Source organism: Budorcas taxicolor, chromosome 22 (assembly GCF_023091745.1).
Source record: "Budorcas taxicolor isolate Tak-1 chromosome 22, Takin1.1, whole genome shotgun sequence".
NCBI classification, from domain to species: Eukaryota; Metazoa; Chordata; class Mammalia; order Artiodactyla; family Bovidae; genus Budorcas; species Budorcas taxicolor.
The window spans coordinates 7,600,173-7,624,786 of NC_068931.1; the positions used below are offsets into that span (position 1 = coordinate 7,600,173).

At 43.5% G+C, this 24,614-nt stretch overlaps 1 protein-coding gene across 1 annotated transcript in view; it reads left to right on the plus strand.

Annotated features, from left to right (window-relative positions):
• The first annotated feature begins 16,710 nt into the window (after positions 1-16,710).
• The window catches only part of RTTN (rotatin), a 106,673-nt gene continuing 98,769 nt past the window's right edge, over positions 16,711-24,614 (plus strand). The window contains exons 1-6 of the mRNA XM_052660402.1: positions 16,711-16,761; positions 17,087-17,274; positions 18,119-18,296; positions 20,211-20,300; positions 22,332-22,425; positions 23,777-23,891. Coding sequence (XP_052516362.1) covers positions 16,731-16,761; positions 17,087-17,274; positions 18,119-18,296; positions 20,211-20,300; positions 22,332-22,425; positions 23,777-23,891 — 696 coding nt within the window. The 5' untranslated portion in view covers positions 16,711-16,730. The remainder of the gene's footprint in view (positions 16,762-17,086; positions 17,275-18,118; positions 18,297-20,210; positions 20,301-22,331; positions 22,426-23,776; positions 23,892-24,614) is intronic.

Consider the following 24,614-nt stretch of genomic DNA (forward strand, 5'->3'; position numbering starts at 1 on the left):
AATCCTCTGAGCTGATGCTGTGCAGAGGTTGGAGCGTATCTGAGCTCTTCATCCTGTAAACGTCATGACTCCCTAAACTGGAATAGGGTTTTGTTTCTAACTTCATGATGGAAAGACTATATGCCCTGTAATTTAATTAGCTGATCATTCTAATTTACTAGTTTAACTTCTTTGGAGCATTGTGTCACTTGGCCCAACATTTTGAGACTTCATGGAAAAGCGTACAGTTTCCGGGCAGGATGCCTTCATTCACTGAACCAATATGGCACCGACATTATTTGAAATAACTCTTCTGTTCTTTGGGATTGGAAGGTGTTCAGCCAGACCTATTGAGGCATGCTCTTAATGACCAGTTGTGTACAAAGCACCTGCTTTCCTGAGAAAGGATCTTGTTTCTAAAACACAGCTAGTCCTTGCCAAGAGGCGGGTTTATGTTTCATTGGCTGGCTTGATGCTTTATCAGGGTGCCTGTCTGGGCTTTGTCGCTGCGGTGCTCAGTCCAAATTTCTTCCTTCTCGCTTTGTTCTGGGAAGGTCCTGCCATGAATCAGTTTCCATCCCTCCTCTTAGAAGCTGGATCGTGCTGTGCCCAGCCCTGCAGCGAGATTGTGCCATGATATGAATACAATGGTTCTAGTTCCTGCCACCTTCTCAGGGGAGTTGTTCCGGTCCAAGGACAGGCAAGGAGATACAGTCTGCACCTCCCCCTCCCCACCGCGGTCAGCAAGCACCGCCCCTCCCACTGGTCCCCTCCCAGCCGCCCGCCTCCCTCCCGGCTGAAAGGACTCCCATTGGAATCAGGGGGCAGGGCCCGCAAAGTCAGGGGTCGAGTTATCATCTGTTTCTTTTGTCCCGGGACAGATGGTTCCAGCAGACCCGGCTTGAAAACGGGGAAGTACTCCCTCAGGGGAAATCACCTGAAACTCAGCGTACCTGAGCGAAAAAGGAGCCGCAGACTTTCCCTAACTAACTCTATGACCTTGGGCTTGAAGCCTCCTGTCTTCACATCTCAGTTTTCACATCGTGAAAAGGTGGAAGTGAACTAGATTCCTTTCTTTATTTCCTGCCAATGGATCAGCGCTTTGGGAATCTAATGAAGCCCATGTTCTTTTGAAATAGTGCACACAGACAAATAAGAAAAGATTATTAAAAGTTAGGGATTGACTGGCACCCTGGAGGTCTATGGCCACTGGGTTTAAAAAAAAAAAGAAGCAAATAAGCAAAACCAGAAACACAACCTCTACGTTCACTTTGATGATCCGTGTCCTGTGACTCCAGCCTCTTTGGTTCAGGCTCTTGACCTGCCTTGAATATCCTCAGCCGTCCCTGATGCCTCATTTCTATGTGACGTCATGTATTCATTTCCCTTTTTTTAAAAAAAGTCGCTCAGTCATGTCCGACTCTTTGCGACCCCATGGACTGTAGCCTACCAGGCTCCTCTGTCCATGGGATTTTCCAGGCAATAGTACTGGAGTGGATTGCCATTTCCTTCTCCAGGGGATCTTCCCAACACAGGGATCGAACCCAGGTCTCCCATATTGTAGACAGACGCTTAACCGTCTGGGCCAACAGTAAAGCGACACTTTGGGGAAAAATCATGAAAACTCAGATGAGACACTATAGGACTCGATCGTTGGCCATGTCTTTTCACTTCTGAAATTTCTGTCTTTTTTTATTCTTATTTATTTCGGGCTGCGCTGAGTCTTCGTTGCTCGGTGGGCTTTCTCTAGTTACGGTGAGAGGGGGCTACACTGGTTGCGGTGCACTGGCCTCTCAATGCCGCGGTCTCGCGAGTCGCGGAGCACAGGCTCTAGGCGCTCGGGCTTCGCTAGCTGCAGCACGTGGGCTCCTTCCTAGTTGTGGCTCATGGGCTTAGCTGCTTGGTGGCATGTGGAATCCTCCCGGACCAGGGATCCCAACCCTGTCCTCTGCATTGGCAGGCGGACTCTCAACCACTGAACGACCAGGGACATCCCCATATCTCTTTTTTAAAAATTATTTTAAAAAATTGTGGTCAGATATACATTAAAGTTCACCATCTTAGTTATTTTTACCTATAGAGCTCATTGGCATACATATATTCACATTGCTGTGCAGCCATCACCATTATTCATCTTCAGAACTTAAAAAAAAATCTTCGGAAACTCTGGACTCATTAAACAATAACCCTTCATTCCTCCAGGTCCTGGCAGCCACTCTTCTACTTTCTATCTCTTTAAATTTGACCACTCTAGGTATTTCATGTAACTGGAATCATACAGTATTTGTTCTGTGTTTTCTTATTTTGCCTTGGTCCTTGTGGTCCATCCACATGGTAACATGTGTCAGAATTCCATCCCCTTTTAAAAAAAATTGGAGTATAATGCTTTACAATGTTGTGTCAGTTTCTGATGTACAGCAGCGTGAATGCGCTGTAAGTATGTGTATATATATGTGTAGCTCCTCCTCTTGAGCGTCCCTCCCACCCTCCCATCCCTGCTCTGTAGATTGCCAAAGAGCTGAGTTCCCTGTGCTACACATCAGCGTTCCACCAGCTTCTATTTGACACACAGCAGCGTATATATTGGAGAAGGAAATGGCAACCCACTCCAGTGTTCTTGCCTGGAGAATCCCAGGGACGAGGGAGCCTGGTGGTCTGCCGTCTATGGGGTCGCACAGAGTCGGACACGACTGAATCGACATAGCAGCAGCAGCAGCAGCAGCAGCAGCAGCAGCAGCAGCGTATATATGTCAGAGCTGCTCTCTCAATTCACCCCACCTTCTCCTTTCCCTCCTGCATCTACCCCTCTGTTCTCCACATCTGAGTTTCTATTTCTGCTCTGCAAATAGCTTCATCACCACTAGATTGTCTAGATTCCATATATAAGGCTGAATATTATTTTATTGTATATGTGAAAAAACATTTTGCTTATCTGTTCACCTGTTGAGGGACACTTGGGTTGCCTCTGCGGGTTGGCTATTGTGAGTAAAGCTGCTAGGAAAAGGTATAAATAAATATCTGTGTAAGCCCTTGCTTTCATTTATTTGGGGTATATGCTGGCAATTCAGTGTTTCATTTTCTGAGGAACTGCTGTACCGGTTTCCATACCAGCAATACCATTATACATTCCCACCACCACTGCTCAAACATTCCAATTTTTCCATATCTTCGACAGCACTTATCACTTGATATTTTTGCTAGTAGTAGACATCCTAATGGGTGATAATAGTAGACATCCTAATGGGTAAGGTGATATCTCTCTGTGGTTTTAATTTGAATTTCCCTAATGATTAGTGTTGTTGAGCATCTTTTCCTGTGCTTAGCTGCCATTTGTAGTTCTTCTTTGGAGAAATGTTTATTCAAGTTCTTTCTTCCTTTTTAACTCCAACCTCTACATTTTCCTGTGCTTTATTTTCTGGTCCTTTTCTCTGTTTTAGATTTTTGATCAGTCAGTGGTATTAGATATCCATATAATTTAATTCTGTGGTAGACTTCAGTGTTAAAGGGGAGCTTCCCTGGTAGCTCAGCTGGTAAAGAATCCACCTGCAATGCAGGAGACCCCAGTATGGAATTTAGAAAGACAGTAACGATAACCCTATAGGGGAGATGGCAAGAGACACAGATGTACAGAACAGTCTTTTGGACTCTGTGGGAGAGGGCGAGGGTGGGATGATTTGGGAGAATGACATTGAAACATGTATATCATCATACGTGAAATGGATTGCCAGTCCAGGTTCGATGCATGAGACAGGGTGCTCTGGGCTGGTGCATTGGGATGACCCTGAGGGATGGGATGGGGAGGGAGGTGGGAGGAGGGTTCAGGATGGGGAACACATGTACACCCATGGTTGATTCATGTCAATGTACGGCAAAACCACTACAATATTGTAAAGTAATTAGCCTCCATTTAAAATGAATAAATTTATAAAAAAAAATCCAAACTCCTAAAAAAATTAATAAGCAACAGAAGAAACTTGCCTACTGTCAGTTATAAAACAATTATCATTGCCTATCTGCCTACTAATGTAGACACACTTTGAAGATTTTATGCATCTATCAGATTAGCTTACTTATTTCCATCGATGCCATTTCACAGGGTTAAATTGTAATTAACACTTTGCTCACTAATTATTAAATACATGTCTACAAAAAATTACACCACGGTGTAACATTGAAACCAAAAGAAAAAGATCTCACAGAAGACTGTTATATACCAGGGAATGTAATGAAAAGGAAACCGGCGATATCTGCCGAATTGTCATAGAAATTCATTGGAAATTATAAAATACTCATGAGGGAGGAAAGGAACAGGCTGAGCTGATTCCGTCTTGAAAAAGAAGGAAACTGCATCTCGCACTTTCAGTGAGCTTTGGACTATGTGCCTGGTAGCCATGGGGATAACATACCTACGGCCATACTGTCCTCCCAGACGGATAAACACCAGATTCCATACCAAGATTTCCCATCGCCAAAAAGAATGTAATATTCCCCTATGCGGTCAATTACCTTTGTGATCTTTATGGCACGCTTTGATGTAGGCTACACTGTATAACCAGCTGACCCTTCTGATTATGAATCAGGGCTGTAACCTGATTGAATCTCCCTTTAACACTTTCCAGGCTAGGTTTAAGCAATTTGTGGATGTGGGCTTGAGCAGCGCACTTAGGGGGTATAAGTTTTTCACAAAAGTCGGCCGGAGTCCTTGGCTAAGAGACTCTGCCTTGGGCCCGCAGGTGCAATAAACTGCACTCCACTATCTATATTGTCCTTCTGAGTGAGTCTGTTTCCCGGGACGCTTACAACACTCCGAGATAAATGGCTTCCCTGGTGGCTCACACTTAAAGCATGGCATGCCAAAAATTTGGGGACAAATCTAAAGCAAAATATAAATTTATGCCTTTGGATACATTTGTCAGAAAGCAGATGAGAATAAAGACATTCCCTGTCCTTAGAGTTCAGCCATGTCCTAGACCAGCTGCTGGCCTCGGAAATGCAAGGCATATAAGCAGGCCTCACACATCAGTATCGCCTGCTGAGATCTGTGCTTCTGTGAGATGGAAATACATTCCTGTCTTTCTTTCTCTTTTAAATATTTATGTGGCTGTGCCTGGTCTTAGCTGCGACATGCGGGATCTAGTTCCCTGGCTGGGGATCAAATCCGACTCCTCTGCACTCAGCGTGCAGTCTTAGTCACTGGACCGCCAGGGAAGTCTACATTTCTGTCTTAAGCTGCAGATAGTTTGGTCTCTGTTAGAACAGCTGAGCCAGTATTCCAATCACTTCACACCTCTTAAAAGATAAACTCCACCTCCGTGAAGGGACATGGTAAGTCATGACACTAACCAAGGAAGGCAAGGGAAATGTCTCTGAAACTTGGGGTGGAGGAGGTGTTTAAAAGACCCCCAAAAGTACCATCCATAGTGACTAAAAATGAGAGAGATTTGCCTACGTAAAAATTAAGTGAGGACCTTTGTTGAATGAAGGACAACACTGAAAAAGTTAAATGAGTGACAGACCGGAAAGGATATTTTCAACGTGCAAAACGCGGGCATAGACCAACATCTAGATTATAAAAGGACTCTAGTCAGTCAACAAGAAAAAGATGGGGAATGGTATTCATGTTCTGTATGCTATTGTAACAAATGACTGTAAACTTGGTGCCTTGAAATAACACAGATTTACATTGTACAGTTTAGTAGGTCAGAAGTCTGACGTGGGTCTCACTGGGCTAAAATCAAAGTTGTTTCTGCAGGGTTCTGTACCCTCTGCAGACTCTTGAGGAGACTCTGTCTCTTAGCTTTTCCAGCTTCTAGAGCTGCCGGTGTTCCTGGGCTCATGGCCCCTTCCTGCATCTTCAAAGCTAGAAAAATCAGGTTTATCTTTCTCACATTGCCTCCCTCTGACCTCCCTTTCGAGCTTCCTTTTCCAGCTTTAAAGCCCCTGGTAACCACACAGAGCCCACTTGCACTATCTAGGATAATCTCCCTATTCTAAAAGTTAGCTAGTAAGGAATCTTAATTTTCCTTTGCCCTGGAAAAGAACATATGTGCCAGGACTTAATACATTGACTTCTTTGGGAGAACCATCATTCTGCCCACCAGGAACACACCAGAACAAGACAGGGGATATGCAAACTTCTAGAAGGAGGAACACTAACACTTAGAAAATTTAGTTCCGAAACTACCAGCACAATGACCTAAGCAGCATCAGGAAATTCATTCATTTATTCAATCGGAGTATTTACTAAGCAGATATTGTGGATGAGATTCCTGCAGAAATGCAAAGATGGAGAGTTTCCAGGGATCTGCTATAGGCCTCCTTGATACCCAGCCTGTCCAGGGCCATAGGAGGTGTCCTGAGATACTATAAATAAAGTCTACTGACTGGACACCAGCCCTATGAGAGATGTTCTTTGGAATTCCAAGACTTCTGTCTTCATCTGGGAGTCAGAATGACACAGGGTTTAATCTAATATCTGTAGAAAATTACCTTCCCAATTAAAGAGAAGATCAAAATTATTTTAAAATTACCACTTTAGGCTCTGGACTACGTTTTTGCCTTAACTGATGTCTCATTCTTCCTTAGAGATACCTAATTTTAAAACTGAGCCAGAAAAATATCTGTGGCATCAAAATGCATTCTGTGGCAGTGACTGGAATCAGTATTTTATTTACAGAGCCAAGATATATTCAGTACAGCTGTATTCATCAGCCAAAGCAGGACTGAAAGTCAGGGTCATTTTCAGAACATAGATTAAATAGATTACTTTCGCTGGAGCACAAATGGAGTTCATTATTATTAAAGCTGAGTTGAGAGAGGTTACCCACATGGGAATCACCTGAAGATCACAGGAATCTATATCTGTGTCTGGATCTCAACGGAGCTGCCTGTTTTTATTTTATTTTTTTTGGAACTGGCTTTTATTACATTTTACTGGAAGTAACACTTGACCAGCATCATATAACTGATGGTCATAATGAGGTTATGTGAATTTACACGTTGAAAAAATATCTGAACATAGTTACAAGATTGCTTTGAACTTGCCCTGCACTCTTTATCCAAAGACTTCCCCATCATTAGCCGGTTAAATTTCACAGTTTGGAAATCAAAGCATACATTTACCTCATTTTAACAAAGAGAATGGGGAAGTTAAAATATAGAGTAGACAGTTATCCCAATGGAAAGGAAGTAGAGGAATGGGGCAGGTACATCTTGCATTTACCGAATAACATAGATGATAAATTTAATGAATCTTCAAGGTTCACGTAAGGACCACCCATCTAATCTATCACTTTAGAAGGGCCACATACAAATGTCACCAGATAGAGGGGAAAAACACTCTCACAGATTTGTGGGAAAGGGTGCTGTGTGTCTTTACAAAAATAAGCTTTTTATAAAAGAAATTCTTGTTCTCAACTGAATGTCTCCTTACTGCTTTTCATTTTGTAACACTTTACTGAGATACAATTCATGTAGCATAAAACTCACCAATTTAAAGAGTACATATCAATGGCTTTTAATATATTCACAGAAGTGAAACCATTACCACAATTTTAGAACATTTTTATCATTTCACAAAGAAACCCCTCACCCCTTAGCTGTTACCCCTTTGTGCCTCCAATGAACCCCAAATCTAAGGAAGCAGGAAACCATTTTCTCTCTCTACAGATTCACCTATTCTGGACATTTCCTATAAATAAGATCATATAACTTGCGGTCATCCGCATCTGGCTACTTTCACTTGACTCAGTGTTTCCAAGGTTCATCCAGGCTGTAGCCCGCATCAGTATTTCATTCCTCTTTTAGCTACACAGTATTTTATTCTATAGCTATGATTTAGCCATTCCATACTTTTTTTGTTTCTCTCTTTGTGACTTGATGGACCTTGGGTTTTTTCTACCTTTGGGCTCTCATGAACAATGCTGATCTAAACATTCCTGTGTCAAGTTTAGCAGCTATGTATGTTTTCACTTGAGGGGGGTCTACACTTACAAGCAGAATTGCTGGGTCATATGCTAACTCTGTGTTTAGCACTGTTTGACTCTTTTTCAAAGTTGCTGTCATTATTTTACAGTTCACCAGCAGTGTAGCAGGGTTGTGATTTCTCCAGATTCTCTCTTATTATTTATTCTTTGACTTTTTATTTTTAAAGTTTCAATTAAATTTTTCTTGAGGGAAAATTCACATGACCTAGAGTTAACATTTTAAAGTTTACCATTCAACTGCATTTAGTACATTTCACCATATTGGGTGACCACCATCATTATCTGGGTCCAGAACATCTTCAATACCCACAAAAGGATACTTTCTAGTCACTTATCAGTTTCTCCCCATTGCCCCTCCCACCAACCCCTAGCAACCAGCAATCTGCTGTATGGGTCCATAAATTTGCCTGTTTTTGGATATTTCATGCTGTTATAAACTGAATGGTTTGCCCCCTAAATCCATATGTTGAAGTTCTGACTCCCAATGTGATTGTGTTGGGTTGACCAAAAAGTTCATTCAAGTTTTTCTGTCCTATCTTATGGAAAAGGTTGGATCCTAGAGAACTTTTTGGCCAACCCAGTATTTGGCAGGAATACCAAAGAAAGGGTTTTCTTGGTAGCTCAGTGGTAAAGTTTGCCAATTCAGGAGATGCAGGCTCAATCGCTGAGTTGGGAAGATCCCCTGGAGAAGAAGCGGCAACTTACTCCAGTATTCTTGCCTGGGAAATTCCATGGACAGAGGAGTTTGGCAGGCTACAGTCCATGGGATAGCAAAGAGTTGGACATGACTTAGAGCAACAAATAAAGAAAAAGGAAGTAATTAAGGTTTAATGAGGTCAAAAGGTGAGGCCTCAATCCAATAGGACTGGTATCCTTAAAAGAAGAAGCAGAGTCACCAGAAAGCCCCCTCCCCCTCCATCCCTCTCCCCCCACCAATACGTACAGAGGAAGGAACATAGTCGGAAGGCAGCCTTCTTCAGGCCAGAAAGACAGGCTTCCCCAGAAACTACATTTTCAGGCATTTTGACTTCTTGCCTCAGGAACAGTGTGAAAATATGTTTCTTTTGTTTATGCCGCTCCGCCTGTAACATTTTTGTTTTGCCATCTGGAGCAGACTAACACACAGATAGTTGAAACCATGAAATGTGTGGCCTTTTGTGACTTGCATCTTTCACCAAATATAACGTTTTCAAAGGTCATCCATGAGGTGGTATGGACCACTCCTTCATTCCTCTTTCATGGCTGAGTGCTATTCAATTGTACAGCTTTGCTGTATTTTGTTTCCATTCCTCCATTTATGGACATGTGAGTTCTCTTCACCTTTGGCTATTGTAAATAGTGTTGTTATGGATACTTATGTGCAAGTACTTCCTTGAATTCCTGTTTTCAATAATCTTGGGGTAGAAGATGCCAAAGACACAGGTTCGATCCTCGAGTTGGGAGGATTGCCTGGAGGAGGGCGTGGAAACCCACTCCAGTATTCTTGCCTGGAGAATCCCATAGACAGAGGAGCCTGGTGGGCTATGGCCCAGAGGGTTGCCAAGAGTTGAGCACAACTGAAATGACTTAGAATGCATAAATCTAGGAACAGAATTGCTCAGTCATATTTTGATTCCATGGGGCTTCCCAGGTGGTGCTAGTCGTAAAGAGTCTGCCTGCCAATGCAGGAGATGCAAGAGACTTGGGTTGGATACCTGGGTTGGGAAGATCTCCTGGAGGAGGAAATGTCAACCTGCTCTAGTATTCTTCCTTGGAAAAATCCCATGGACCGAGGAGCCTGGTGGGCTACAGCTGATGGAGTTGCAAAGAATCAGACATGACTGAACAGAAAGCACACACACACATATTGATTCTGTGTTGTCGTTTTGAAAAACTGCCAGGCTGTTTTCCACAGTGGCTGCACCATTTTCCACTTCCACCAGCAATGTATATGAGGTTCACAGTTTCTCCATATCCTTGCCAACAATGTTATCTTCAACATTTTTTATTATAGCCATCCTAGAGGGTGTGAGTAGTATCTCATTCCGGTTTTTGATTTTCATTTCTTTGATGACTAATAATGTTTAGGATCATTTAATGTGTTTCCTAGCCATAGCTACATCTTTTTTTGAAGAACTATCTATTTAGAATCTTTATGCATTAAAATTCAGTCATGTGTCCTCTTAATGTGGAGCTGTGAAGGTTCTGTGTATACTTCTGATAATAGATCTTTATTACATATATGATTTGTACATATTTTCTTTCACTCTCAGATTATCTTTTCACTTTCTTGATAGTGTCCCTAGAACCAAAAAAGTTTTAAATGTGATGGTCTAAATTATCTATATATTTTTTTGCCTATGCTTTTCTTTCATGTCTAAGAAACCATTGCCTAATTCACACTCCTTGAGATTTATGCTTATATTCTTGTCTGAGAATTTTATAGTTTTAGCTCTTGCATTTAGGATTTTGATCTATTTTGAGTTAATTGTATAGACGATGTGAGGAATAGATCCAAATTCATTCTTTTGCATGTAGATACCCGATTCCATTTGTTGTAAAAACACAAAACAAAATCACTGTTCCTTCCCCCATTGAATTGTCTGGGAACACTGATTGATAATGAATTGACTATATGTATGAATGATTATTTCTGGACTTTCAATTCTATTTCATTAGTCGATATCTCTGTCCCTATGTCAGTACCAAGCATTCATGAACACTGTAGCTTTGCAGTAAGTTTTGAAATGGGGAAGTACAAATCCTTCACTTTTGCTTTTTTTGAGATTGTTTTGGTCAGTCTGATTTTATTTCCACGTGAATATTATTTTCCGATAGATAAGCTTGTCAATTTTCCCTACTGAAAAGGCAGTTGGGTATTTGATAGAAATTGCTATGCATCTGTAGCTTAATTTGGAGAGTATCGCCATCTTAAAAGCAGTAAATATTTTAATCAAGGACACAGGATGTCTTCCCATTTATTTAGGTCTTCTTTAATTTCCTTCAATCATATAGTTTTCAGTGTAGAAGTATTACATTTACTGTCTTAAATTTATTTCTAGGTGTTTTACTCTTTTTGATGTTACTATAAATGGAATAACTTTCTTAATTTAATTTTTGAATTGTTTATTGCTAGTATATAGACATATAATTGATTTTATATATTGATTTTGTACCTTTAACCTTGCTAAGGTCTTTTTTTTACCTCCAATAGTTTCTGTTTTGATTCTTTAGGATTTTTCTCTAAATAAGATCATGTCAATGAAAAAACAGAAATAGATGTACTTTTTCTTTCTAATCTGGAGGACTTTTCTTTTTCTTGCCCAATCACCCTAAATAAAAACTTCCAGGACAAAACTGAACAGAAATATCAATAGCAGACATCTGTGTCTGCTTTTCTACATCTATAAATAAGACCCTTACTTATTAAATTGTATTTTAAAAAAAGCAGGGTTCAAATTTATGTTGCTCTGCTATTTGAAATGGAACATGAATATATCTTGTTTCCATCCTTCCACTTTAAAAGGCCATGAAATATTTATGAACGTTCTATTTTGGTATGGGGACAATAAATTAGAATTTGACAATCCCCTTAAAAATTAAACATTATGTAAATTCATAGGACAAAGTTACAGGGCATGATTAGGAAAATTCATGAGTGGGGAATGAAACCTCAGGCCTCAACCACTTTTCCTTCTTAGAGATCAGAATTATTAATAAATCATGATCTTCATTTTTAAATAAGGCAGGCCAGGGTCCAGGTGACTTTCCTGGAAGGCACACAGAATGCTTGCTGCCCCTCGGGGCCTGTGAAGAGCTTCCACACATCTACTGGGGAGAGCTCCTTTTGTTTAGGAATCCTGCTTGCATTGTCTTCATAAATAAATGAGTATCCCAATTAATGTAAAAGTAGCCTGAAAAGGATTTGCCCTTTGGACCAATAATTTCTTCCCTCTGAAAAATGAGGAAAAAGGATCAAAGTACTGTGGCGGTTTTTGTTGTTGCTGTTGTTTCGTTGGAAATATCTCCTGGATATGGCTCTACAAATGGCTGTAAGGCTGCAGTCACCTCCAACCACAGAGCCTCCCTCACCAAGCAGCAAAGTCATTTCTGGGGCCCAGGGTTCCTCTGATGGAGCGTCTACCTTGTGGTTACACTTGCAGGTAGCAATGACTTGACATTGCCTTTGATTCTTAGAAAGAGGATTATTTTAGTCCTTTTGGGCTGCTGCTGCGAAGTCACTTCAGTCGTGTCCGACTCTGTGCGACCCCATAGACGGCAGCCCACCAGGCTCCCCCATCCCTGGGATTCTCCAGGCAAGAACACTGGAGTGGGTTGCCATCTCCTTCTCCAAAGCATGAAAGTGAAAAGTGAAAGTGAAGTTGCTCAGTCGTGTCCAACCCTCAGCGACCCTATGGACTGCAGCCTTCCAGGCTCCTCTGTCCATGGGATTTGCCAGGCAAGAGAACTGGAGTGGGGTGCCATTGCCTTCTCCGCCTTTTGGGCTACTGTAACAAAATAGAATGGATGGCTTGTAAACAAATGTATTTCTCATGGTTCTGGAGGCTGGTAAGATCAAGGCCCTGGCAGATTGGGCATCTGGTGAAGACCAGCTTCCTGGTTCCTGTGCGCACGCTCAGTCACTTAGACGTGTCTGACACTTTTGCGACCCGGTGGACTGTAGCTCGCCAGGCTCCTCTGTCCATGGGATTTTCCAGGCAAGCATACTGGAGTGGGTTGCCATTTCCTCCTCTAGGGGATCTTCCCAATCCAGGGATGGAACCCACATCTTCTGCATCGGCAGGTGGATTCTTTTATGCTGAGCCACCTTGGAAGCCCTCCTGGTTCTTAGATGGCTGTTTTTCTGTGTCCTCACTTGGCAAAAGGGAGGAAACCTTTCCTCTCAGAAACCTCTTTTATAATAATATAAAAGCACAAATCCCACTCATGAGAACTCCGCCCTTAGGACGAAATCTTCTCCTGAAGGTCCCACTTCCTAATGCCATCACAGTGGAGATTAGATTTTAATACGATTTTTTTTTTTTTTTTGGTGTGGGGGTAATGGGACAAACATTCAGTCCATGGCAAAGAAGCACCCTTCACTTACTACTACTACTACTAAGTCGCTTCAGTTGTGTCCGACTCTGTGCGACCCCATAGACAGCAGCCCACCAGACTCCCCCGTTCCCGGGATTCTCCAGGCAAAAATACTGGAGTGGGTTGCCATTTCCTTCTCCAATGCATGAAAGTGAAAAGTCAAAGTGAAGTCGCTGAGTCGTGTCCAACTCCTAGCGACCTCATGGACTGCAGCCTACCAGGCTCCTCCATCCATGGGATTTTCCAGCCAAGAGTACTGGAGTGGGGTGCTGTTGCCACAGCTGCTAAAATGTTTGTTGTTAGTAGTTACTACAGGTTATGGAGGTCCTGGGGTGCATGCTGTTACCTGCTTTGGTCCTATCAGAAGGTACAATTATTAATGTCAATTTCTACTTGTAGAAGTTGAGGTTATAGAGGCATCAGTTTTTCTCCCTTACTCCCAATTCTTTCCCCTTGTTTTATGTTAATATCCCTTCTTTTCCTTAGTGGAAGTCTTCCCATCTCCTTGTGATCCTTGCATAGTATCTTGTTATAACATCTAGTTATCCTCTTCTGTGGAGAAGGCGATGACAACCCACTCCAGTACTCTTGCATGGAGAATTCCGTGGACAGAGGGGCCTGGCAGGTTGCAGTCCATGTGGTCTCGAAGAGTCGGACATGACTGAGCGACTTCACTTTCACTTTTCACTTTCATGCACTGGAAAAGGAAATGGCAACCCACTCCAGTGTTCTTGCCTGGAGAATCCCAGGGATGGGGGAGCCTGGTGGGCTGCTGTCTATGGGGTCGCACAGAGTTGGACACGACTGAAGTGACTTTGCAGCAGCAGCAGCAGCAGCAGCAGCCTCTTCTGCTCTTAGATGGGGCTTCCTTGATGTGGGCTCAGATGATAAAGAATCTACCTGCAATGTGGTAGCCACAGGTTCGATCCCTGGGTAGTCAAGATCCCCTGTAGAAGGAAAGGGCAACCCACTCCAGTATTCTTGCCTGGAGAATGCCATGGACAGAGGAGCCTGGCAGGCTACAGTCCATGGGGTCCAAAAGAATCACACATGACTGAGTGAGTAACTCACTACTGCTTAGAGAGTGAACAGGTAACCTCGGATCAGGAATGGAATATTTCTTGCTGTATCAGTAAATGAAGACTATCATGGTCTTCAGCAGTTGCAGCCACCACCTGATGAGGAACTCAGGGAGGAAAGACTCCCTGCCACCTGGCAGCCATCAGACTGCAGCCACTGGCAGAGGGTTGTGAAAACCCAGGATACTGGCGCCAGATAGGTGAGGTGCACATCACAGGAGTGATGTCAGGGAGCCCAGACTCCTGCATTTTCTCATATACCTAGAAAAGCACTAAATTCCTTCACTTGAGATACCCGGTTTTCCATTCAGACTACCTGCTTGTTGCAAAACTTCTATATAACCTGGCTACCCCTTCGCCTCCTTGGAACAGTTCTCTCAGGGTTTTCCTGAGATTCTGCCTCTTGGGCTTGAAGTTTTAAAAATTCCCACCGAATAAAACATAACTCTCAGTGTTTAAGTTGTGCATATTTTTTCAGTGGGCACTGGGCCACCTTAGGTCCCAGCTGGTGGGGTCTTGGTTAAATATCCCCCCCTCCCCACTCCCTCGATTTCCTCCTGGTGCCTCTCACTGGCCACGGTCAACACAGGGCTGGAGGCCCCGCTGCCTGGATGGTGCAGCCTTTTCACGTGGACAAGTCAGTTACCTGCAGGGTCTGGCAAGTGGAGCAGAGCCACTGGAGGGGCCACGTGGAGAGGAACTGGCAGGCCGGCTGCCCCTTCTCTTACTCCCAGACCTCATCCAGCCACCAAGACTTTCTCATTTTCAGAGTGACTCTGACAGACTCACTCTGATTTTGGGCCTTTGTATATACTGTTTCCAAAAATCACTGCAGATGGTCACTGCAGCCGTGAAATTCAGACACTTGCTCCTTGGAAGAAAACCTATCACCAACCTAGACAGCATATTAAAAAACAGAGACATTACAAAGGTCCATCTAGTCAAAGCTATGGTTTTTCCAGTAGTCATGTATGGATGTGAGAGTTGGACTACAAAGAAAGCTGAGCACTGAAGAATTGATGCTTTTGAACTGTGGTGTTGGAGAAGACTCTTGAGAGTCCCTTGGACTGCAAGGAGATCCAATCAGTTCATCCTAAAGGAAATCAGTCCTGAATATTCATTGGAAGAACTGAGGCTGAAGCTGAAACTCCAATACTTTGGCCACCTGATATGAAGAACTGACTCATTTGAAAAGACCCTGATGCTGGGAAAGATTGAAGGCAGGAGAAGGGGATGACAGAGGATGAGATAGCTGGATGGCATCACCGACTCAATGGACATGAGTTTGAGTAAGCTCCAGGAGTTGGTGATGGACAGGGAGGCCTGGTGTGCTGCAGTCCATGGGGTTGCAAAGAGTCAGACATGCCTGAGCGACTGGACTGAACTGAACTGATATACTGTTTTCTCTGGCAGAAATTCTCTCACCCCTTTTCACTGCATGGAAAACAAACAAACAAAGCCCAAACTCCTACTTACCCCTCAAGATTCAGCTCAAATGTCACCACAAGTGTGTGTTTTACCTATACACTTTTAGAAGTAGCCGACTCCGAAAAACGGGACAAAGAAACGAATCCTCAGTCAGCCACTTACCAGTTGATGTGACTGTGTGCCAGGAACTTCTCAGATTTTTAAGTGCCTCTTCTGTTTTCCCTTCAAAATAAGAATGGGAATTGGTGCCTCGACATCCCTTTTCCCAGGATGAACAGGTCCCCGAGGTAAAGTGTTCTCTAAAATGCAAATCACTTTACAAATTTCGTTTTGTTGTCAACGCTTTTGCCATTGCCTATATATATTTTTTTCTTTCCTGTTGCGATCGAAGCGCAGCAGTCAACCTCAGCGGCATTCAAAAAGAATTCCACCCCCTCCTCAGTCCTTTTCTTTCTACAGCCCCCTTCTCTCCTATGCACTTCCCCTCCGCCGCACTCACGCCTTTTACCGCTTGTTTACTCTGAACCACGACTTGACGGGTTACATCCACCTGGATGTGTTACATCCCACAGTTAAAGACGTTGGGTCGTTTAGTCACGGGAGGGAGGCAAGTAGGGGTGGGTAATCCTAACACGAGCCTGCATTCTGAACGGTAAGGGAGCTGGACTTCTCTGGGAGGTGATAATTCAGACTGGCAGGGTGCTGAGCCAGCCCTCGCGGAGGCAGGACGCAAGGCGAGGTTGAGTTTCTGCAGAACCCGCGCCGCAGCCCGCGCGGGCAGGCCGGAACCGCGGGCATTCCGGAACCTCGGACAGGCGGGCGCGGGGGCGGGCCCGGAATTCCGGGAAGGGGCACTACAGTGTGAAGACTACAACTCCCGAGATGCACAGCAAGAAGCCCGTTCTCTCCCCGCTTGCCCCCTCTCTGTCCAGTGCTTATGATGGAGACCACCGTCTAAGAACCGCGTACGTAACCGTGGAGACCGTATACGCTCTCCTGGCAGTGCGGCGGCCGGGGACAGCTCACGGAGTATACCTCTCACTCGTTGGGTCTTTCGTGCCCACGGTGCAGAACCCGCCTTCGGAGCGGCAGTGTTTCTCGGGGGGACGGTAATTGTGGCCGGACGCGGTGGCGCGGCGGTTTAATTCTCCGGCGGCGGCCGAGCGAGTGGAGAAGAGACGAGATGGTCCTGACCGGGCTCATCCGGAAACTCGGTAACCGTCTGCGTCCCGCCGCGCCCGGGCCGCCCGGCTGAGGCGGCCGCTCGCCGAGGATGGCCGGGCCTCGTTCACGGAGGCCGGGCCACCGCGGCGACGACTTCCCGTGGCGGCCGGGCAGCCCCCCCGGGGACCCACGTCGGACTCGGTGTAGATACCCGGCGTTCGCGTCACGGCCTGCGCGTGTAGACGGAACCGGCTTGTTCCTTCGCCTCTTCAGCCGGCTCCCGCCCCCGGCCTGGATAGGGAAAGCGCTGGGGGGGATCCTCGGCGGGCGGCTCTCGGGGTCGGGAAACAGACGTGTGCTGTGCTGCTTTGACAGGTCACCCGCTGGCCGAGATCCGGGAGCGCGCGCTCAGGAGTATTCTCTGCAAGCTCGAGCACAGCTTGGTTTGCGGCGCGGACCTGGCTTCGCACAGGCTGCTGTTTCTCCACTTGCTGGAATGGTTCAATTTCCCGTCCGTCCCAATGAAGGACGAAGTCCTGGGTCTGCTGAGCAGACTGGTTAAGGTTAGCATCCCTTCGAAATAAGCAAGCGTTCTGTAGTCGCTTAGTTGGAGCTTCTGTTGAAAATTATTAATTTTAAAAAAAGAATCACACCTGGAGATGTTGAATTTTAATTCGTCAGGGTATATAATGTTCCTCCTTTCCTCTTATGTGTGATGTTCACCCTCCCAGGGTCTCATATGCTCTGAAGTTAACACGGTTTCTGAGTTCAGGGATGTCCCCCTTTTTTTTGGCATCATCTTGGGAGGTTAATATTTGTCATGCTGTTTTCCCTTATGGTCTGTTGTTTACATGTTAAAAATTAGAGGTACTTTTGTATAAAAGAGAACACATGAAAGATGATGTTACAGATCCCGATGGTAGACAGCACACGTGTTGTTTTGTTTTGTTTCTCCTCATACCTGGTTTTCAGATTATTTTTCTGTCTTGAGAGTAGTTAGTTGTCAGGGTGGAATAGCTCAGTGTTAGTTTAAGGCTTCCAAACTTTATAGATCACGTGCAGTTGTAGGGGGTACTTATTACTTTGGCATCCTGTGAGTGGTTGGAGGTAGGAAAGGATAGGGCCAGTGTCAGTGGAGAGAAGTAATCAGTTTAATAAATAAAAGTAGGGTTTGATAATGTGCATTTCTAATATTCATTGTCTGGGCTTTTCCCTCGTCAGTTTGACCGAATATTTCATATATGTCTGTATGAATCTATGTGTCATGTACATCATTGCAAGTTTTATGTTTTAAAAAGGGAACATCTGATATACCGAAAATAGTTTCATGTTTTACTTGCTGTAGCATAAACTCTAGAGGTTTTGATATTCGTAGTTTTTCTCAAGATTCTCCTTTTCTGATTGCAGTATCCTCCAGCAGTGCAGCATTTGGTTGATCTTGGTGCAGTTGAATTCTTATCTAAACTTCGCCCTAATGTGGAGCCGAATCTGCAGGCGGAAATTGATGGCATTCTGGATGGACTTTTTAGTCTTCCTTCAGAAGTTCCTGAAACGTATTCTTCATCTTTCCAGACCAGTCAAACTGGTAACTCTCTGAAATCAAACTGATGAAGTCAATTAATCAATCATTCTGTTAATATATTGCTTCTAATGGTTAATTCTAAGGAAAGGGACCTTGGTGGTGGTGGTGGTAGTTGCTCAGTCATATCCGACTCTTTGTGACCCCACGGACTATAGCACACCAGGCTCCTCTGTCTATGGGATTCTAAACCCTTTCCCGCTCCCCTATACCACAACTTACTTTTCTTGTGTTAATTTATATGAATTTGACCATAACTCTCCTCCTCTAACATTATACAGGGACTTGTGTGTAGGTCATATGGTAAAGAATCTGCCTGCAGTGCAGGAGACACAGGTTCAATCTCTGGGTTGGAAGATCCTCTGGAGAAGGAAATGGCAGCCCACTCCAGTATTCTTGCCTGGAGAATCCCATGGACAGAGGAGCCTGGCGGGCTACAGTCCATGGGGTCGCAAAGAGTCAGACCCGACTGAGCAACTAACACCACCAACATTATAGAAAGGAGGACAGTTGTGTAATTTTGCCTTTTTGGTTGAGGGGCATAAAAAGATGCAAGTAACTTTCCTTATGTGAGACTACTTTGACCGATTGTTTTTTAAACGATAAGAAATATTCATTGAGCACTCATTACTAAGTGCCAGGCATTGTTTTAAATGTTTTATACTTTCATTTTGGAACTGTGTTCTTCATAGTGATACTCATGATTTTGTTATGGGATACAATCAAAATGAGCTACACATTTAGTATACCTGCTAAAATCAGAGTCGAAGAGACTAGATTTATGTCCCAGGTCTGCCACTAGCTGTGTGGTCTTGGCTAAGGGCCTCAGTCCCTCTAGGCTTTGTTTTCTCTTCTAGAAATCGGTACAATAAACAAGAACATCTTACAAGATTTTTGTGAGGGTTAAGTGAGACAGTACTTAGCATAGAGCCCAGCGTCTATTAAGCCCAGAACTCCTATTTGATGTCCAGTAGTTCCTTGCTCATGGAAAGCATTTAAATTGATGTGAAGAAAAGCAAATGCTCCTGAAATTTGTGAAAAGTATAAGATTTTCATACTCTTGAGTATGAAATTGAAGTAGAAGTATAAACAAGTGTGTTTTTGCTCATTTAATCTGTTAGACTCGATGTTTCTCTATGCAGTGCTCTGCTGTCCCTGCTGTGACCCTTGGGCCCGCTCACAACAGGAAATAACAATAGCAGCTGCCATTTACTGAATTCTTGTGTGATTGTGATTTTTAACAGTGTATTTTAGAATTTCTTTGTAAGGCATAACAAAGAAAGGATAATCTTATATCATGAATTTTCAACCTAGTTCCTGCAGGTAATGTTAGAGGAGTGGTCGTGGGCTAATTTGTAGTTATCTGTATCAGTCTGAGGACCACTGGCATGAAAATTGCAAATGGAAAATTACAAAATTGAGTTTTAGCCTTTTCTTCATTCTCAGTCTCATTACAATTGAAGTGCTGAATATGCAATCATGTATGATAGGGGATAGTCAAGAGTTACTGAAAGGTAGTGCCTGAATCTTGCCTTGGCAACTTTTTTCTTAAAAACGTGAATGGAAAATTGAAGTGATGGGGAACTATGTGGCGTAAAAGAGGAGAGAGATGGACTAAGAATCAGAGGTGAACAGTCCTTGAATTAATCCTTGCAGCGAATTCTTTATGTACATTGTGCATGTTTTCATTCTAAGAAATAATTGCAATTACTTAACAGTAAAAGAAGAAACTCCCTGAGTTTGAAATTGACTCAGCAGTCACATTTTTTCCCTCTTTAGGAGGACAGATTATTTAGAGAAACATAACTGCATTTTTTTTAGTTTTTAAAATGATCCAGAAACTTAAAACATTAACATATGAAAAGAGCAAGTTTCACTTTCGCAAGTAATGCATTAATAATATATATATTTTCTTTTCAGATTTGCTGCATCAACCTGAAGTCTTAACAGGATATTTTCCTCAAGAGAAAAGTACTTTGCAGCAGACAGAAATACCTTCAGGACCTGTGGGTGAGTGTCTGTGGTGAAGTAGATACTGTTGACCTCGGAAATTGGAACATAATATACTTTTCCTCATTGTTCTGAAGACATGTTGTGGTCAGACTTACATGTTTCAGCACCAAACTGTTTATTTCCTGTAATTAGATTAGGATAGTCGGAAGGGTCCAACTTAATTGTTCTTACTGCCTTTGAGCTGCCGTGTGGGTGTGGTAATGGTGCCGAGGTCCTTGGAGCCTGTTGAGCGGGGAGTCTCTGTCAGGAGCTGAGCTGTGCCCTGTCACCTCATGAGAATTCACATCACCTCGTGAATTCTCCAGCTCACCCAGCAGGACTGTCCATCCACTGACACAAGCCAAAGACTCTGGATCACGTTTGTTTTTCCTTCTGTTGTTATCCCCACATCGGTTGACGTGCGAGTTCTGGTTTAGAGCCTCTCCCGGGAACCTCATCCAGGGCTTCCTGTGTCTGACCTCTGCTCACGTGCCACCTCCTCAAAGAGGCCTTCCTGACGACTCCAGCCAGGGTCACTTTTTCTCTGTCTTTGGTTTTCTTCTTACATGTGTTTAGTAAACTCGGTGTTTATTTATGTCTTGTTTGTCTCCCTTGTTGTAAGCTTAATGGCAGCCACAAGAACTGCTTCGTCTGGTATGCGTGTGGGGAACAATGCCGGAAATGCACTAGGTGTTCAGTATGTATTTTTTGAATGAATGAGTGAATCTTCATGGAGTCTCAGATTAATACTCTTAATAACCCCATTTTACTAGTGAGGACCTTTGGACTTAGAAAAGGATAAAATCTTTGTACTAGATGACACAGTTAGGGCACGGTTAAGTGAGCACGAACTTTATATTTTATTGCCTGTGAAGTTGAAATGAAAAGGCTGTTTCCGGTGATATTTCTATGGACATCAAGTATTCAGAGCAACTCAGTTTAGAAGCCCTCTGTTACAGAAAAGATTTTGTAGAAATTCTCAGATTGAGTACAGCATAAGAAGGAACAGAAGACTTGCTCAGCTGTTAAAATATTTGGCCTTTCCTTTCTGTAAAAGTTGTGTTAGATTTCTTGGGAGCTTAGGTTTGATATGGTAGTTCTTTGTGTTTGTGGCTGAGAGGCTTAATGTAGTGACAGCCGGAGACATCTGAAGGGAGTGTCTCCAGGGCTGGGAAGGGTGGGTATTTGAGTGAAGCTGTTGAAAGCATCCAGGAAGACTGAGATGGTGACGCATTTTTGTGTGAGTTGTAGTTTGTGGATTTGATGGTGTGGATTCTTTTAGACGCATCTTTATGTCCTTCCCAACTCTTGCTTTTCTCTTAGACGGTAAACCCTGCTTTTATGTTAACAGTTTTGAAAGAAGCAACTGTGCTGTGTTTGGGAATTTAATAATATCATTACCTGAATTTAGCAATCCCATGCTCTTTTCAAAGCATGTGGCAGAAAGACTGTTTGCCATTTGGAAGGGCTTCTGTGTTGCCACCTTAAGTTGTACACTAGAAGATCTGTTTAAAAATAATTTGAAGGAAGGTAGTATAAAATTGCATTCGGTTTCTTGGATTTCTTTTAATTTTGTTTGAGCACTGATATTTGGTCTTTAACCTTATGGTCTTCAAGTCATCCTCAAAGAGTAACCGTTAAAATATCGAACCCTATTTATGATATTTGAACTTGACTTACTAAATACAGTGTATGATTACATTTATATAATTTTTAATTTCTACAGTTAGAGATCGCCAAATACCAGTTTCTTTTTTGTTTAAGGTCTCTGTTCTGGGTAGCCACGTGACAGAATAAATAGTTGCTGCTATAAATGTCGTTCAATATTGGTTTCTAAAAATAATAGGAATTGTGTTTAAATTGTGAAAAGAGATCTGTTATTTTTTCTTTGAGGAGACAAATTTGCAGCTGATCTTTTTGACATACTTCAGGAAACTGTGAGCTGTAACTTTATTTGGGGACTTGTTTTGAAGGCAAAGCGTTCCTTGGAACATTGCAAATCTGTCCACGTTGCCTCCTTCGCTGCCTTATGTTTTGCTCTTCCGTTAGCAGCAAATCGGACCGCGAAGTGTTTGAAGTTTTCTACTTTCCCCTGGCTCCCCCTGACCGCAGCTGACAGACATGTTCTCTCGTCCAACGAAAGGTACTGTGCCCGATGTATGGTAGGTGTTTTGGCTTCTGGTGTTTGTAGCCATGAAGTCTGAGAGTTATTACTATACATTTTCATCAGGAAAAAAAAAATTCTAAAAGTGGCTGTGGTTGGTAGTAATGGGAATATATGAATGATTTTCAGTATTTCAAAAAGCAAGCCAGAAAATTCCCCTTTGCCTTTAATCAGGCTTCACGTCAAGTTTCTTTTATGTGCTTGGAATCCTGTGCATGCTTTGGTGACATGAGTCATCTCTTATCAACCAGATTAGCTGGCCATTGCTTAGGCCCTTGGTGTATAAAAATGGAGCAATTAAACATAAATGCAGTCTTTTTAGTAGATAGTATATTTCAAAACATGGACTCTGTTAGGGGAAGGTTGGAGACCTCTGATCTGATCTTATGTAATGGATTTTATTTGGTCATTAATCCTCAAAATAGAGAGATGATATCTAGAAGTTTGGAGAGTGTTTTAAAGTCTAGTTTCACTTTTTGCTAAAACTTAATTTCAATGAATGTCACACCAAATGCGTTGTCTGCCTTGTTTTGGTGAGAGTCTGAAAAATAAAGATCAACTTCTAGAGTTTGGACCAAATAGGGGGATGCTATTAAGTGACTTCTGATGATGGCCGTTCCAGGCCTGCAGTGAATTTTTTTGGAAAAACATGCTGAAGAGGTTGCATGCAGCTGGGGTTGGGCCTGGGTGGCATTGATCTGTCAGTTCTGCGTTGGTTGCTAAGGAAGGATATGGTCTCAGGGGGCACGTGTGGGTGGTGAATGGTGGCTTGGAGCTGGACTGAGAGTGGGTTTGGTTTCTTGGGGTGAGAGGTGAACAACTGCTGCCTTGCTGGGGAGGCAAGTGCTGTCAGAGAAGTTGAGGGGTGTGGTCTCCGTGGGACAAGAGAGGAGTGCCAGCTTGATTCCCGCCAAGTAGGGAAGAGCAGTAAGGAATCTAATGCCTAGAATTTAATTCTGAATCTACTATGATTTCCTCTGTTTTATTTCCTAATTCATTTAGCAGATTTCATTGACCTGATTTTATGGCATTGTGATGGTCCCTGGGCACACAGTGGTGGGCACTGTGATGTCCTTGCTCTTGAGGACGGCGCAGGGGCCTGCAAAGTCGACAGGCAGTAACTGCAGCACAAATTCTGGGCACGTGAAAGAACACCTCGCCCAGGCTTGCTCATTGGTTAGTGAGGAGAGCTGGGAAGGTTTCCCAGGAGACGATGTGTCAGCCGAGACCTGAAGGGTTCTGATAGGGTCATTATGCCGCCTGGTTCCATAGAATCTGGCATGGATAAACATTTTTTAAAAATAAAGACTGTATTTTGTATATTTTGCAGCTCTTTAAGAAGTAGTAACCACACTGTAATCTGGAACTCCTGTGAACTGTTGAAAGATGTTATCATGCAAGATTTTCCTGCTGAGATATTCCTTCAAAGGCCAAAAATTGTTCAGGTGCGTTTCCTCTGTAATTATTTTAGATTTCGAAATAGGGGACTTTCTGCAGTGAAACACATTGTGCAAAGTAGGAGTCCTCGGGAGGCAAATGTACACTCTCATGTTTAGATAATGAACTACCGGACTTTTCAGACCCATTATTCTCTAACTTACTTGGACAGAGGTTGTCCTCCTGATGGGAGGGGGTCTCATTTGGCACACTCAGTCCAGTTTGGCCACCTTGGCCTCACCATTGATGGGTCACTTGATGGGGAGGACAGACGTGGGGCACTGACGTTGGGCGGCCGTGACCAGTCTGATCAGTGAGACTCATATCACTCTGAGCACGTGGGTTCGAACACGCAGTGCCGGCTGCTGTGGGAACGGCAGAGGTGAGCAGTGTGGCTGCCTTCTAGGCGCCAGGCTGCAGCCTGCCGCACGCATGTGCAGTAGAGATGCTGGAGCCCGCGCTGGGCTGCAGCCTGTCCACAGCGTCCGGTCAGACCCGGCACCCTTGCTCTGCAGTTACCAGGCTGAGATGGCTGCTGTGAGTGGCGGCTGTGAATACATGCTGTCCCAGCTCCAAGTGATAGCAGAGGAACAGCTGTTAATCATCAAAACATGCCAAATGATTTGGCTGTTTGATATGAAAAAGGCTTGCTGTACTTTAAAAAAAGTACTCTGTAACAGTGTCTCGAATGTTGACTGTTTTCCTGTGTTCTTTGGGATAGGTACTCAACT